Source organism: Pteropus medius, unplaced genomic scaffold, assembly GCF_902729225.1.
Source record: "Pteropus medius unplaced genomic scaffold, Ma_sr-lr_union100, whole genome shotgun sequence".
NCBI lineage: Eukaryota > Metazoa > Chordata > Mammalia > Chiroptera > Pteropodidae > Pteropus > Pteropus medius.
The window spans coordinates 5,802,543-5,815,875 of record NW_024350923.1 but is presented as its reverse complement, the minus strand read 5'-3'; the positions used below and the strand labels follow the sequence as shown (position 1 = coordinate 5,815,875).

General features: G+C 54.7%; 3 protein-coding genes across 4 annotated transcripts; 1 reads left to right on the top strand and 2 right to left on the bottom strand.

Annotated features, from left to right (window-relative positions):
- Window positions 1-935: 935 nt before the first annotated feature.
- FAU (FAU ubiquitin like and ribosomal protein S30 fusion) lies at window positions 936-2,443 on the bottom strand. The gene is made up of 5 exons (XM_039840982.1): window positions 2,290-2,443; window positions 1,974-2,056; window positions 1,731-1,875; window positions 1,267-1,322; window positions 936-1,108 (listed from the first exon to the last, which is right to left on the bottom strand). The coding sequence occupies exons 2-5, from the start codon at window positions 2,046-2,048 to the stop codon at window positions 983-985; spliced, it is 402 nt and encodes a 133-aa protein (XP_039696916.1). The 5' UTR covers window positions 2,049-2,056; window positions 2,290-2,443; the 3' UTR covers window positions 936-982.
- Window positions 2,444-2,476: 33 nt separating this feature from the next.
- On the top strand, window positions 2,477-6,296 carry MRPL49 (mitochondrial ribosomal protein L49). The gene is made up of 4 exons (XM_039840981.1): window positions 2,477-2,633; window positions 3,706-3,856; window positions 4,660-4,784; window positions 4,898-6,296. Exons 1-4 carry the CDS (start codon window positions 2,556-2,558, stop codon window positions 5,042-5,044), a joined length of 501 nt encoding a protein of 166 aa, XP_039696915.1. The 5' UTR covers window positions 2,477-2,555; the 3' UTR covers window positions 5,045-6,296.
- On the bottom strand, window positions 6,209-13,310 carry SYVN1 (synoviolin 1). 2 transcript variants are annotated; one of them, XM_039840983.1, is made up of 16 exons: window positions 13,191-13,310; window positions 12,213-12,361; window positions 11,911-12,003; window positions 11,670-11,822; window positions 11,503-11,551; window positions 10,970-11,073; window positions 10,218-10,344; window positions 10,021-10,120; window positions 9,874-9,939; window positions 9,661-9,777; window positions 9,403-9,569; window positions 8,992-9,120; window positions 8,735-8,896; window positions 8,463-8,649; window positions 7,465-7,616; window positions 6,209-7,389 (listed from the first exon to the last, which is right to left on the bottom strand). In XM_039840983.1, the coding sequence occupies exons 2-16, from the start codon at window positions 12,342-12,344 to the stop codon at window positions 7,283-7,285; spliced, it is 1,845 nt and encodes a 614-aa protein (XP_039696917.1). In that variant the 5' UTR covers window positions 12,345-12,361; window positions 13,191-13,310; the 3' UTR covers window positions 6,209-7,282. The 2 variants fall into 2 exon arrangements, with proteins under 2 accessions (XP_039696917.1, XP_039696919.1); XM_039840985.1 differs by having other exon boundaries at window positions 8,735-8,893.
- Window positions 13,311-13,333: the final 23 nt, after the last annotated feature.

The window sequence follows — 13,333 nt, the reverse complement described above, 5'->3', positions numbered from 1 at the left end:
ACAGCACATTACTTACTTTCTTTGAGGCTGTAACTCTTTTATTTAGTTTCCTGACTTTCCACCCAAGAATCTAAATTCCTAGGAGGCCATGTCTAAAGAGACAAAACCAGGCAATATATTTGAACATTGGTGACAGGTGCTGAACTAAGCACTTTACATCCTTTATTTAATCCTCATAGCAACTCTCAAGAGATGGCGGCAGAGATTAATTATAAATGGAGTGAGGATCCAAACTAAAGGCAGTCCAAGTCTAGACCAAGTCTTTACCTCACAGTATGCTGTATTCCAGAAAGCAGCAGGTTCAAAAGCTTTAGCTGAATGAGTGGGTATGCATGTGTTGCCAACAGGGAATCTTGAATCAGCTCCAGAGAACTGTATTTCTGGGAACATGGAAATATCAACTGATCGACCTGAGCTGTGATTAGGTTAGCAAGGCCAGCTAGGATATCAGAAGTACAAACAAGGTTACTGCAGGGCCAATGTAAGCAGCCAATGCTTTCCGAAGCTGAGGCAGATCACGTTCCTATCCTGGACTCCATTAAGGACACAGCTGGTCCCAAGTTCAGGGAAAGGCCAGATCTTCTGCTGGAATCCTCCCCGCCATTGCTGCCTCCATAAAACCTCCCATAATTCCTGCTATCTTCTGTCTAAAAGAACAACGATATCAACAACAACAAAAAAGATTTGGGGAAATTATCAAGTTGAGATGAGCAATTTCTCCAAGTCTACATTTGAAAGGCTGGTGTCTGTGGTTACTAGTTTTCACAGGAAGCCTTTTCTTATAGTTTACCCAGCCCTCCTCCAAGGGCCTCTGCCTCTGCCTAATTTGACACTGCCAAGAAACCAAAATGAAAAGTCACTGTTCTAGTGGAAACACCGCCAGCCCTAAAAGCCATCTCTCTCCCCGAGGCCCTGGAAATGAAAATGAAACAAGATGACTGGCTAAGTGGCTTTATTAGAGAAAGCCCAGGTTACAGAGAACTTAAGAGTTGGCATTGGGGCCCTTCTTCTTGCCAAAGGTGGGCACGACATTGACAAAACGCCGGTTGTACTGCATCCGCCGCTTGGCCCGACCAGTCTTCTTCTTCTTCTTCTCCTGTTTGGCCACCTGAGAAAAGGGAGGGCTGATTAGATTCTGGTTGACCTCTTCCATGCCTTCTCAGCTTCAGGGAAGGAGAAGACAGTTCGAGAGCCACAGGTCTTAGATTAGCTGTGATAGGAAAAAAAAAACAAAGTCCAAAGGACACCACCAGTAATCTCACCTACCTTGGGAGTCTGACCTCTTACTTTCCCAGCACGGGCCAGGGAACCATGGACTTTACCTGCGGTGGAAAAGGAAAACGAGTAGTTAGGACAGCAAAAAGGCCCCACAGGGGTGAGAACAAAGCTGCAAAGATGTGATGCTTGACCAGCAAGGCCTAGTCTGGTACAAGCTAGGGTTTCACTTCAGGATTTCCTAGCACCTGACTTTAAACAAGAACATAAGAGCACCTTGGAGAATCTCTTCTAACCCCTTGACGTTAGTGAGGAAACAAATAGACAAGGATCTAATAAGTAACCGATGAAATAGAACTATACTCTGGCTCGATCTCCCACGGATCTCTCAAGATCTCAAGAGCTCAGTCTGCGGTAAACAGGAAGAACCACCCTGGATTGAGGATACTGATCTCCACACCTTACACCCACTACATGCTTACAAGCAGTTCAAAGGACAGTCCTCCCCAACTCACCTCCAAGCATGCGGCCGGCTACTTCCAGAGTGGTCAGAGCCTCCACCCCACACTGGCCCAGGGTAGCCTCATCCTCTAGGGGTGTGCCTGCCAGGAGCACGACTTGATCTTCTGGAGCGATGCCCTCCAGAGAAGCTACATGAGCCTACAGGGAAAGACGAGCCTCATTACCCTTCCCGAGGAGAACGAGGTTAAAGAACACAAGAGGATGGAGCCCGGGGAGCACTACCCACCCAGCCTTACCTTGATCTGGGCGACCGTTTCCTGGCCGGTCACCTCGAGGGTGTGTAGCTCCTGGGCGCGGACAAAGAGCTGCATGTCGGCAACTAAGGGAAGAAATGCTTGTAAGAAAAGACATGCTCTGGGAGAGAGGGACTCGGGGAATGAGTGGTGGGCCGGGGACGATCGCGAGTCTCACGTGGGCCTGCCAGGGAGGTTGGGTGGTGACAAAGACCCATCCCACAAAGCAGCCCCTCTTCCTCTATCTTTCCCGCGTCCTCTGACCTCCCGGCCAACCCGCTATTAAGCCCTCTGGATCCAGCCGTGCCCCAAATTTTACCTGTACTGTGGCCGCCGCTGCTACCGCGAAGATGGAGTCGAGAAAGAGGAAGAAGCAAGGGCGTACACGTACTCGCCGCCTGCTGCGTCTCACGTCACTGCTGAGCGACTGCGAGGCCTCCGATATTTATACCGCCTAGGGCCGTCCTAGTCCTGCCCCCTTACGCTTTGCGCAGGCGCCCTTTACGTCCCGAGCGACGTGCGCAGGAAGGGGCGGGGCCAGGCCGGTTACGCGCCTAGAAGGCTAGTGTACGAGGTTGGTTCAAGATGGCAGCGAGTGTGTTCCTGGCTTCTCTGCGTGGTTGGAGAACCGGCGTCCTACCGGGCTGCAGGGCACGGCGGCTGGTGAGAGCGCTGAGCTTGGAGCTGGGGGCAGAGGGCTGTGTGTGAGGCTCACTGTTATTCTTTGCGACCTTGAAAACTGCGTTCCTAATTGGGGCCTTAGCTTTCCCATCTGATCGGGGGCACTTTTCTGGAGCTCAGATACAAGATTGAGAAGAGGTGGCAGGGCCTGTAGCGCCCTTCGGAGTGTGGGGGTTGAAACCTGGTTAGAGGACAACCCCGGTTAGTCAGTACTGGGAGGGGCTGCACATCGACTCTCGTTGCCTAATTTTTTGAAGGAGAAATTGGTCCACAGGATCCACAGGTCGGCTCGATCCTTGGCGATACTTTTGGGAGCCTAGAGCTCATGATATACAGGCCATTTCACCCTGCCTCCCTGTTCTCATTGTAACCCCGCGCCCTATCAGGACTGCGTGGTTTCTATTGGGAGAAGTGTCCAAGAAGGATCTTCAGGCCGGAGAATGGGAGGACAGACACCGGAGTGTGACCTTACGTAGAATTTTTATGTTTTAATCTTCCTTGGATGCAAAAAGGGGTAATAAAGTAAGTTACTTGTTGCATTCTAAGAATTAAGAGAAAGCAATACCCTTAAAGCATTCAGTACAGTGCCTGGTGGTGTCTGTATGAGGCCAAAATCTTCCAGGTAAGGGAGGCTCACATCAGATGAGTGTGAGTAGAAAACTATCACGATTGCTGAAATCACTAACCTAGAACTAGAATGTTTCTGTAGAACTTAGAGAAGAAACTTTCAATACTGAAATATGCTGTAATAGTTAGACTTAACGGTTAATTGGCTCACAGAAGTATACGCACACTTATTTGAATCCAAAGAGAGACTAAGAAAGGCAGCCCCTTCAGAATGCTAAAATTTATTTTCTAGTCCCCCTTATACCCTGCACCTTGACAAACTGAAGTCTGGTGCTTTATTTCCAGCTGTTTGTTTATGCCATTCTCGCCACTTCTAATGTTTCCTTTTACTACTTACTAAAGGCCTCCTTGTTCTGTGTTGGGTGGGTGGGTGGTGAGTGGGCTGATGGAGAGATATGGTTGGTTTTTGTTTTTGTTTTTGCTTCAGAGCCAGACCCAGGGGCCTCCCAATTACCCCAGCTTCGTGGAGTCTGTGGACGAATACAAGTTTGTGGAGCGCCTGTTACCCCCTACCAGCATCCCAAAGCCCCCAAAGCATGAACATTATCCTACTCCTAGTGGCTGGCAGCCCCCCAGAGGTGAGCTGCATAATGTGGATGGCTTGAAGGCTGCAGGGAGGAACCCCTCCTTAGTGGTTGGTCTGCCCTAGCAGAGACTCTGAACAACTCAGGAGGTTCAGAACTTGCTTTGAGATCTCTTGGGGTGAGGATCTATCTCATGTTCAAGGAAGAGCTCAAGAATGGAGCCCACACTATTGGGATGAGGTCTTTCCATGAAGGAAAAGTGAAGTACAGAGAGAAGACCCAAGAGCTTGGACATATCTCCCCTCTACCCCGCAGTAGGCCATGTACCATAACTGAGAACACAGCTTCGGAGTTGGGCAGTTCTGGGTCCAAATTTGACTCTGCTATTCACTGCCAGTGTGATCTTGAGTTAGTCATTTAGCTTCTAATCTGTTTCAGCAAAATGGAGATAATCTGTTTGGCACATAAAGCACTTAGTGCTGAGTCCAGCATATGATAAGTGTTCACTGCTTATAAATCCCCATGCTTTTGTGCCAGAGATTGATTGTATCCTCCCTGAGCCAGAGAAGGGCAAGGATTGGCCCCAGCGAGTTACCCAAAGCTCCAGGGAGGTACGGTCCTGACCTCATTTCTCCTGAGCACTTTCTGGTGCCAGGCCCTGTGCTGGGCCTTAGGGTACCAGGGTGAACAAGCTGGTCCTGACTCTAAACATAGGGAAAGAGCAGGTCTGACCTGAAGTCTAGAAGTGGCTTTGCCATCAGGTGCACTGATCATCTGCAGACTCTGAGGGGAAAGGCCTCGGCCGAGGTGGGATGAAGCCTGGAAAGACTTGGCCCATCACCATTCCTCTGTCCCAGGTACCCCACCCGACCTGCCCTACTTTGTGCGGCGCTCTCGGATGCACAACATCCCTGTCTACAAGGACATCACACATGGCAACCGCCAGATGACCGTGATCCGGAAGGTTGAGGGGGACATTTGGGTAAGTTGGTGGGTGGGTCAGGGTCTGATTGTGATCCTTTCAGGGCTGAAGGGATGAGAGTCCTCTAGAGGGGAAGGTCTCCTGACCAGGCCTGGCTTGTCATCTTTCCCCAGGCCCTGCAGAAGGATGTGGAAGATTTTCTGAGCCCACTGCTGGGGAAGGCACCTATCACCCAGGTCAATGAGGTGACAGGTACCCTGCGGGTCAAGGGCTACTTTGACCAGCAGCTCAAAGCCTGGCTCCTAGAGAAGGGCTTCTGAGGCCCAGCTGAGCAGCCTGCATGACAGCGTCCCCCACAGACTGGATTCCAGGGGATCTCGAGGGAGATTGGTGTTGGAGCAACCAGGATCGGGGTACAGAAACTAGGGCTGAGAGCTTGGGCAGGGTAGAGGGCTGACGGGCTTCAGAGCAGGCTTGTTTGCATAAAGGGGGAAATGGGACCCTCTACACAGGTGCCAGCACTGGGAAAGGGCTAGCTAACCAGAAACAGCTGAGCTAGTGGGCGTCATTAGCTGTACCCCCTTGCCCCCGACTTTGATCTGTTCCTGCTTTCCCTTCATTGGAGCTCCTTGGGCTCACTTATTCAAATTCTGGAGGTTGTTAACTGCCCCTCTGGTGGAAGCAATAACTCAGCCAGTTCAGGGGAGCATAGCGCAGGACAGGGCACACTCCATCCTTGGCCCTCAGATCTTCACTGCTACGAACATTCCCAAGCCCTTGCTCTAGGCCAGACCTGGCGTGTGGAGGCTACGGAGAATACAGATAACCCAGACGTGCGTTCTGGAAGTGTTCAGTTCCAAGTGCAGTGCTGGGCACAGGGGCGCAGGGATGCTCACATTGGCCTCGGGGCTCATTCTACCTATGGAGAGGTAGAAGGCCCAGTCCCCTCTGCTTCACTCCAGACCAGAGTTGGGCCTGTCTGGGTTTCTATCTCCAGGAAGCTAGGAGATTAGCTTTAACTGGTCTGCCCACAAGAGGATGCTTGGGAGCCCCTAGCAGCCCAGCATAGGGCCATTCTTCCCAGGTTGCAGACCTGGTATCCGCTGGACATCGGGTTTGCAAGCAGGAAGATGCTGGTCTTTTGCCCTTGCCATTTCATCCCCCCGCCAGCTAGTGAACTTTTACACTTGTCCCATCCATCACAAGGACCAAAAGGCCTGAGTTCCCAGCCCCACCCCAGCACTGGACTGGCTAAGACAGGATTCAGAGCCTGGCTCTCTTACTTGGTCTCTGACCTAAAGCAAGGTACTTAACTTTTGGGGGGCTCAGTTTCTTCATATGTAATATGGGTATTTCTTCCTACTAGCTTAATGACAATGTGGCCAACGACAGTATATAAATACTCCTGGAGCCAATTCTCAAGTCTAAAGCCTGAGCAAGAAAAAGGAGTCTGGCCACTGATCCTATGACACCAGCTCCACCCATCATTAATGCAAGTTTTTATTAGGCTGTATATACAATTTAAGCTATTAAAATTTGTACAATATTTACAAATTAAATAATCATCTGAAACTCTCCAGCAACTCATGTAACGCAAAACCGAGGGGGAAAAGACAGGGACAGGCAGGCTTCGGCTCGTGTTCCCTACCTACCCCAGAGCCTTTTCTAAACTGGAAAGACCAAGAGCCTTGCACTCCTGATCCTCTTTCCTGGGGTCAAGCTTTCAAATTCAAAGACAAAATTTAAGCCAAAAGATAACAGCAAGGAAGTAACTCCAAGTCTTCTAAACTCAAGAAAAGTTCTGCAAGTTGAGAAGTGGCCTTCCGTAGATTCTGGGGCTTGCAGTGGTTCCAGAACAGACACAAGCCCTCGGCCTGGAGGGAGGCTGGGCAGTGGCTGCTGGGTGAGACCAGGGACGGTCTCACTTTAGACAAACTGCGGGGAGAGAGGGGTCTGGGGGGAGGGGCAGGGCCGGGTCCCTCCGTGCTGCCCTCCTGCTCCTCTGCCCCAGGCACTCCTTTCCCTGAGTTGTGTGGTTGCATGGAAATGTCATAGGGCATAAAGGACACAGCCACTACCACCAAGGGCTTCCGGGGAGTTTAGGGTAAGAAGACATCAGTACCAGTCTTGGTGGGTGGGCCAGGGAACAGGTTCCTGGCCTGCCCCCGGCCCCTGGAGTCCACACTCGGGAATGGGAGCTAATACTGTTCGGCACTGCAGCGTGACTCCACTCACACAAGTGGGCTCCCGGGAGCGGGTGGGGCAGAGGGCTTCTCAGGCCTCGCCGTTCTGCCTTCACAGCCCCGGTAGAACACAGGGCCAACGCGTTGGGGAAGGAGGCCGGAACTGGCCCAAGATCTCCAGGCTGCCCAGAACTATAAGGGCTGCAGTCACCTGGGACCTCAGGCTTCTCTCCTTGGCCTAGGGGATGCCACCTCCTGTCTCAGGGTTGGGTGTTACGACTCCCTGGTACGGATAGGGAGCTGGCACTTGGTGGCAGGACATGTTCCAGCAAGGGCTGCTCAAGAGTGGGGGCAGGGGCCAGGACGGGGGCAATGTCAGTGGGCAACAGGGGATTCCAACTTTTGCAGGCGGCGGCGGCGGAGCTCTGCTGCATCGGGCTCTCCGTCCTCAGGCGGCTCCTCGGTGCCCACTGACTCGGGAGCTGGGGATGGAGAGGTTGGAAGTGGCACCCAGACAAGCCCCCTGCCCCATCCCCCTGTAGGCTGACCACAACTACCTGGAGGCTTTTCAGGTTCAGGGGCTGGTGGGGAGGCTCCTGGGGATGGGGTGGTGGCCTGAGAGCTGGGGATGCTGGTGGAGGAGGCAGCAGCGACAACTGTAGGGGCAGTCTCCTCAGTGGGGTTGACTGAGGTGGCAGGCCGGGGGGGCCTAGGAAGAGAAGGGACAAGAGGCGGGCCCGGCTTTGGCATCCTGGCAGACTAGGCGGGTTCTCCTGCCCTTGGTTGGCTTGCGAGGTAGAGTCCGGCACTGATGTGCCCCCACAGCTCCCAGGGACCAGTGGGTATAAGTGAACATGTGTTGTATGGAACTGCTGTGGTTCTGTAAATCAGCACAGACTGACTCTAAACCACCTCCAGGCAGGGACTTTAGGCCTGGTCACTGCAGAGTCTCCACCCCAGGGTGCCAGGGATCTTATAAGTTACCCACTAAGACCTTCTACTGAATGAAACACAGAGCGCTCAGGTCTCGGACTCTAGCTCCCCTCCACACCTGTGCTGTCACTGTGGGGTGCCATGTACTTAGTACACATGGCCTGTGAATAGGAATGAGAATCCCCTCTATTCAAATAAGGTGATGATGGTCACAAAGCATGTGACCAGGACTTGAACTTGGAGCCAGGCTGGCTCCAAGTGACTGTTTGCTGTCTCAGATCAGGGGCACTCATTCCCAGTCACAGTGTCACCATATGTCAGGAGAATGCATGATAAACTAAACCAGTGAGAATTATGAATATAAGATTTAACTATAGGAAAAAAACTTTCTAAAGTAACAAGATTCAGAGTCAGCTCTAATAATCCTCACTCTTGCTTAGATGCAGAGAAGCTTTCTCAGTGAGGGGGTAAAAAGGCACCAAACACTCTGGAGGTTTGCAGATAGGTGGCCCGAGTCAACAGGTATCACAGGATGGCAGAGGAGGAAAAAAGCCAAGAACCACTGCTGGAGGGCTCCCCCAGCAGCCCCCACCCCACCCCGCCCCATCCCCAGCAGACTTACCTCAAGGAGGCCAGCACAGTGAGGTACTGATTGATCTGCAGCATGGCGGCGTCCAGCAGCGTATGGATGTTGCGCAGGCTCTGAAGCCGAGCCTCCAGGTGCTGCCGTTCATGGCCTTCCAGAGCCTGCAGCTCCTCCGGGGTCAGCCCGGCAAAGCCGGCAGGAGGCACAGGCATCGGGGGGAAGGCTGGAGAGAGGTAGAGGCTTAACCCGGGCTGCCTGGGCCTGACAAGCCCTGCCTTCCAGAACAACCCCAAGAGTGGCCTGTTTACCGAAAGGTGGAGGTAGCGGCATGCCCATCCAGGGAGGGGGGAAGGGGAAGCCTGGGGCAGGGGCAGCCTCCGAGGCGGAGGTGGAGGCAGAGCCAGGTGCCGGGGCAGAGCCGGCCGCAGCAGCTGTGGTTGTGGCTGCTCCACTGGGTCGAGAAAGGGCTGCTGAAGAGCGAGAACAGGAAATCAGCGAGGGCTGAGGGGCCTCTGCTTCCATCCCTCCCTCCCCCGCTGGCTGCAGCAGGACCCAAAAGGCTCACCTGCACTGGTGGATGGAGGGGCCACAGCCTCTCCTGAGCTGGGGGGAGGTGGAACTGGTGGGAAGGGGCCCATGGGGGGCCACAGCGGGAACATGCCTGGAGGAAAGGGGGGCAGGAGGCCCTGGGGGACTGCGGAGAAAAGACAGGAGGTGGTGACAAAAGGTCCAAATTCAGACAGATCCGAATCACAGGCAAGAGGCTGGTGGTTGGAAGCTGTGTCCTCTGCTCACGGGCTCTCTCTGAGCTCAGGCCGATCACACAAGACGGCAACCATCTGCATCCCTTCCCATAACCCTTCCTCGCCCAGACAGAGCTTCCAGAGGCAGGGGCTCTGATTCCCCTCAGTATTTCTTATACCCAGCCTGGGGCAAGTACTCAACAGTGTGTTAGATGGCCAGATGGGGGGGCCACTCACAATTGGGGGCTGGGGCAGGAGCGGTGGGGGGTGGGGGGCAGGTGGTGGTCCCTGGTCCGCAGGTTCAGGGGGTGGTGGTGACTGGGTCGGCAGCGATGCACGAAGGACATCCATACGGCAGGTGGGGCAGGTCTGCTGCCGCTGGAACCAGGAGCGCAGGCAGCTGAAGGTCAAGACACGTCGGTCAGACTCCCTAGGGGCCTGCCTCCCAGCGCCTGTCCCTTGGTGTGCAGGCTCCCCAGGGCTCCTCCCACCTGGTATGGAAAATGTGGTTGCAGGGTAGTCTCTTGGCACCAGTCACCATCTCTTCTCGACAGATGATGCAGACATTGTCCATTGCCTGCAGTTCCTCAGGGGTGGCATCTGGGTACCTAGTTAGGACAGGCCAAAGACAGGTCAAGACCAGAACCTGAGGCAGGGAGACCTGAAGCAGAGCTTGGGAGAGCATCTAGGACAGGCCCACTTACAGTGTGTTCATGTTGCGGATAGCTCGGCGAGACATGATGGCGTCTGTCACAGCTTTCTTGAACTGCCTGAAAGGACAATTTCAGCGAAAGTGGGGAGAGAGGGAAGGGATCAGATATGGGTCAGGGATGTGGCTGGGCTGGGCTCACCTCATGGCCAGGTACATAGGCCGGATGGCAAAGAGAGGGAAGGTGTGCACCTTGATCATGATGGTCATGAAAGCCATGTACAGCAGAACCTTGATGAAGCCTGTCGGGGAAGAGTGTGCAGAGAGCGGCAGGTCACGGGGCCTGGGAGGCAGGACTGGGGACCTCGTCTGGGCCAGGGGATCCCAGGCTCCTCTCACCTGTAAACAGCTCTGTGTAGAGCATGTACACAGCCTTATTGTCCCAGGGGTTTTCACTCTGTAGGTCCACGGAGTGCAGCACGTACTTGATGAAGATGGTGAGCACCATAGTCATCAGGATGGCATACTGGGGCGGAGGGTGAGGGACATGAGCCTGCAGCCCCCACCTTGCTGCAGCCACACTGCTACCCCCAGGCCTCTGCACAGCAGGGTGCAATGGTACGAGCAGATGGGCACAGCCAGGGTCCTCCTAGCTCCTCCACTCACTAGCTGGTGTGACTCAGCAACCCGCTCGACCTCTCTCAACCACAGTTTGCTTGTCTGTAAAATGACAGGATTAACTGTTCCTTTATAACAACGTTGGCTTGCTGATTAAACCAGATGCAGGTTAAGTGCTTAGCACAGGGTTTGGCATATAGTAAGCACTCAATAAATGTGAGCTGCCGTCAATAAACACATTTTTGCCCTGCCAGGGACACACCTCCCCAGTTGTCCATCAAGCTAATTCCTTCTGTCCATCAACAGCCAACTCCTCTGGCATCAACTTCCAGGAAGCCCTCCCTGAGCGCTAGGTCAGGGCTGCTCCTCCACAGGTGCCTCTTTCTGTGCCTTCCCCACTCTCCTAGGAGCGAGTGTGCAGAGGGCACGGGGCCGGCCACAAAGCAAGTGCTCAGTAAGGGTTTGTTGGGTTATTCAAGGTACATGCAGTGCCACCTCAGGCTTGTCCTCCCAACCTCCCAAGCCAGTTTTACCTCAAAGCCAAACACCAGCTGCACAGAGGCCCCACGGGTCAGGATGCTGTGATAGGCATGGCTGACGAAGAGGAAGTCCAGGATACCCAGGAGGAACATAAGGGCTGTGGGGGACCCCCAAATCGGGGGTTGGAGGGGTCAGCCCAGGGCCTGGCAGCCACTTCCTGCTCTAAGACAGCTCCCACCCTCAAGCCCACTATGGCCCCAGCCACCTAGTCAGGTGGGCACACTCCATTGAACCCGGCCCCCTGGGAACTCTTAATTCTGCCAAGAGGGGACATGGGGAAGCCCAAGCTCCAGGTGAAGAGGGAAAGAGCTAAGAGGCCAGGCAGCTGAGAAGCTCTGGAGTGGAACGGGGCAGAGATGATGCAAATTAACTTCCTAAATTATCTTTCCTGTACAGCTGTGGGCTGAGGGGACAGCCTGGGCTCTAGGGCTCAGGTCCATGGTTAGTGACTTCTCATGTTCCAATTCTCTTTGATGCCTTTTCTCCCAACGGCTCCCTCCTCTCCCCTCACACGGGTCCTACTCACAGATAATGCGGCAGTGAAAGAGCCAGGAGATATTGGGGCTGCGTTCCATCTGAGGCAGAGCAGAAAAGGGCCCATAAGGAAGGCCAGGGCGCACTCCACATCCCCACCCTGGCCCTCACTCCACAAGCCTGCCCCCCGGCCCCTCCCTGGCTTCTGTCGCGACTCACAAAGTCCACGCGGTCTTCAGCCAGCCAGTGAAAACACTTGAGGAAGAGAAGGAGAGTGAAAAGTGCGACAAAGCGGGGGCTGAAGTCATCCCGAAAGACGGTGAAGGCCAGACAAGTCTCAGTGACAGCATACCAAGACCGCTCCAGAAGGTGCTAGAGGTTGGACGAAGAATGATGTAAACTCAGACATACTGCTCGCCCAGCTTCCTGGCCCTCACCTTTGGGGCCACGAACATCTTACCTCCATCTCTGCTGCTCTCAGCTGTCCAAAGAACACCTTGCCCATCACCTTGCCCAAGAGGAAGACCAGGACGAAGGCCTGGATGTACAGAACCTAGGAGTAAGGAGAGGCTACGGTTTGAGGTCACGTTCAGCTTTGCCTGGGGCTCATCGTTCCGGAACCTCCCAGTGTCCCCATCACAGTTTATTCAAAGTTAGGCAGCTGGCGGATACTTCTCTACTTGCCTGACTTCTAGCCCACCCCTGTCTCAAGCAACCTCCTCCTCCTCTCCTACCCAGTTCCTCCCAAAGCCATCAACTCACTGCCATGCTGGGGCTGGACTTGGTCAAGTACACCACAGTGGGGTAGAACTGGTGCTTGAGGTAGTAGGCATGAGCCACCACGGCCCCGGTCAGTGCCAGGCTGGCCGCCATCATCACTGCGGTGCGGAACATTGCCCTGGTCTGGAGCCCTGCACGGAGAAAGGAAAGGACTTGTGTGATGCGCATACAAGCACATCTAGCTAGTGCCTGTAATGCAGAGGCAGAACATAGGAAGAAGGAAAAACACATTTCACTTTCACAATAATCATATTAAGAATAGCATATACTCAATTTTCCAAATAAGAAAACAGACTCAAAGGGGTTAAGTGGCCACACTGACGCAAGGTCTGGAGCCTGGGTCAGTCTTGTTTCAAATCTAGGGCTCTTTCCTCGCTGCCTGCCAAGCCGCCGCCCCTAGGGAGGAATGAAGAGGCAGCAACATTGGCAGGGAGGAACTGCTACCACTGACCCTAAAGTTAAGATGATGCGCTGGGATGCACATCTCCAGAAGTGAGAACGTGCGACCTGGACTGGGAGAAGCCAAGGTGCTGGAGGAGCGGGGGACGCAACTGGGGGCGGCAGCGCCAGTGACAGCTCTGCCAGGGTGGGCAGCTCCGACGCGCGCCCCGCGGAAGCAGGCCGGGTATGTCAGTCTGGATCATTGGTGCCCCCCCAAGCCCCAGCGCAGTGTCAACTTGGGGCACCGGAGGAACAGCCGACCGACAGGATGCAGTGGCGCCACTGAGAGGGTCCCGGGTCGCAACCGCGGTCGTGCACCTGTACGCGCCAGGAGCTACCAGCGTCGCAGGCGGGGCCCAGCCTCAGAAGAGCGGGCGCGCGGGCGCCTGAGGTCTACCGCCAGCTGACAGGCCGAAATCGGGCGGCGGGGCTGAGGGGCGCGCCGACCCCGGAGACCTCAAGGGGAGGGTCCAGGAACCGACTCCAACCACAACCCCGGCCCGATCCGGACCCACTCACCAGGAGCCCAGCGCCGCGAGCCCGCTCAATCCCCGCGACTGCGGAGGCGGCTCCGGTTAACAACACTCCTCACCCCCTGCGAGCCGGAACTTCGGGGGTGAGACACCTCACTTCCGGCAGCGCGGGGCGCGGCGTGGGCCGTA

Coding starts and splice junctions, on each gene's coding strand:
- FAU (XM_039840982.1), bottom strand. CDS start 2,048: ATGCAGCTCTTTGTCCGCGCCCAGGAGCTACACACCCTCGAGGTGACC. Junction 1,323..1,730: donor AGCCGGCCGCATGCTTGGAG/GTGAGTTGGGGA, acceptor TTTCCACCGCAG/GTAAAGTCCATGGTTCCCTG. Junction 1,109..1,266: donor TAAGAGGTCAGACTCCCAAG/GTAGGTGAGATT, acceptor CCCTTTTCTCAG/GTGGCCAAACAGGAGAAGAA.
- MRPL49 (XM_039840981.1), top strand. CDS start 2,556: ATGGCAGCGAGTGTGTTCCTGGCTTCTCTGCGTGGTTGGAGAACCGGC. Junction 2,634..3,705: donor GCTGCAGGGCACGGCGGCTG/GTGAGAGCGCTG, acceptor TTTTTGCTTCAG/AGCCAGACCCAGGGGCCTCC. Junction 3,857..4,659: donor TGGCTGGCAGCCCCCCAGAG/GTGAGCTGCATA, acceptor CCTCTGTCCCAG/GTACCCCACCCGACCTGCCC.
- SYVN1 (XM_039840983.1), bottom strand. CDS start 12,344: ATGTTCCGCACCGCAGTGATGATGGCGGCCAGCCTGGCACTGACCGGG. Junction 11,823..11,910: donor TGAGAGCAGCAGAGATGGAG/GTAAGATGTTCG, acceptor TCCAACCTCTAG/CACCTTCTGGAGCGGTCTTG. Junction 9,570..9,660: donor AACCACATTTTCCATACCAG/GTGGGAGGAGCC, acceptor CTTGACCTTCAG/CTGCCTGCGCTCCTGGTTCC.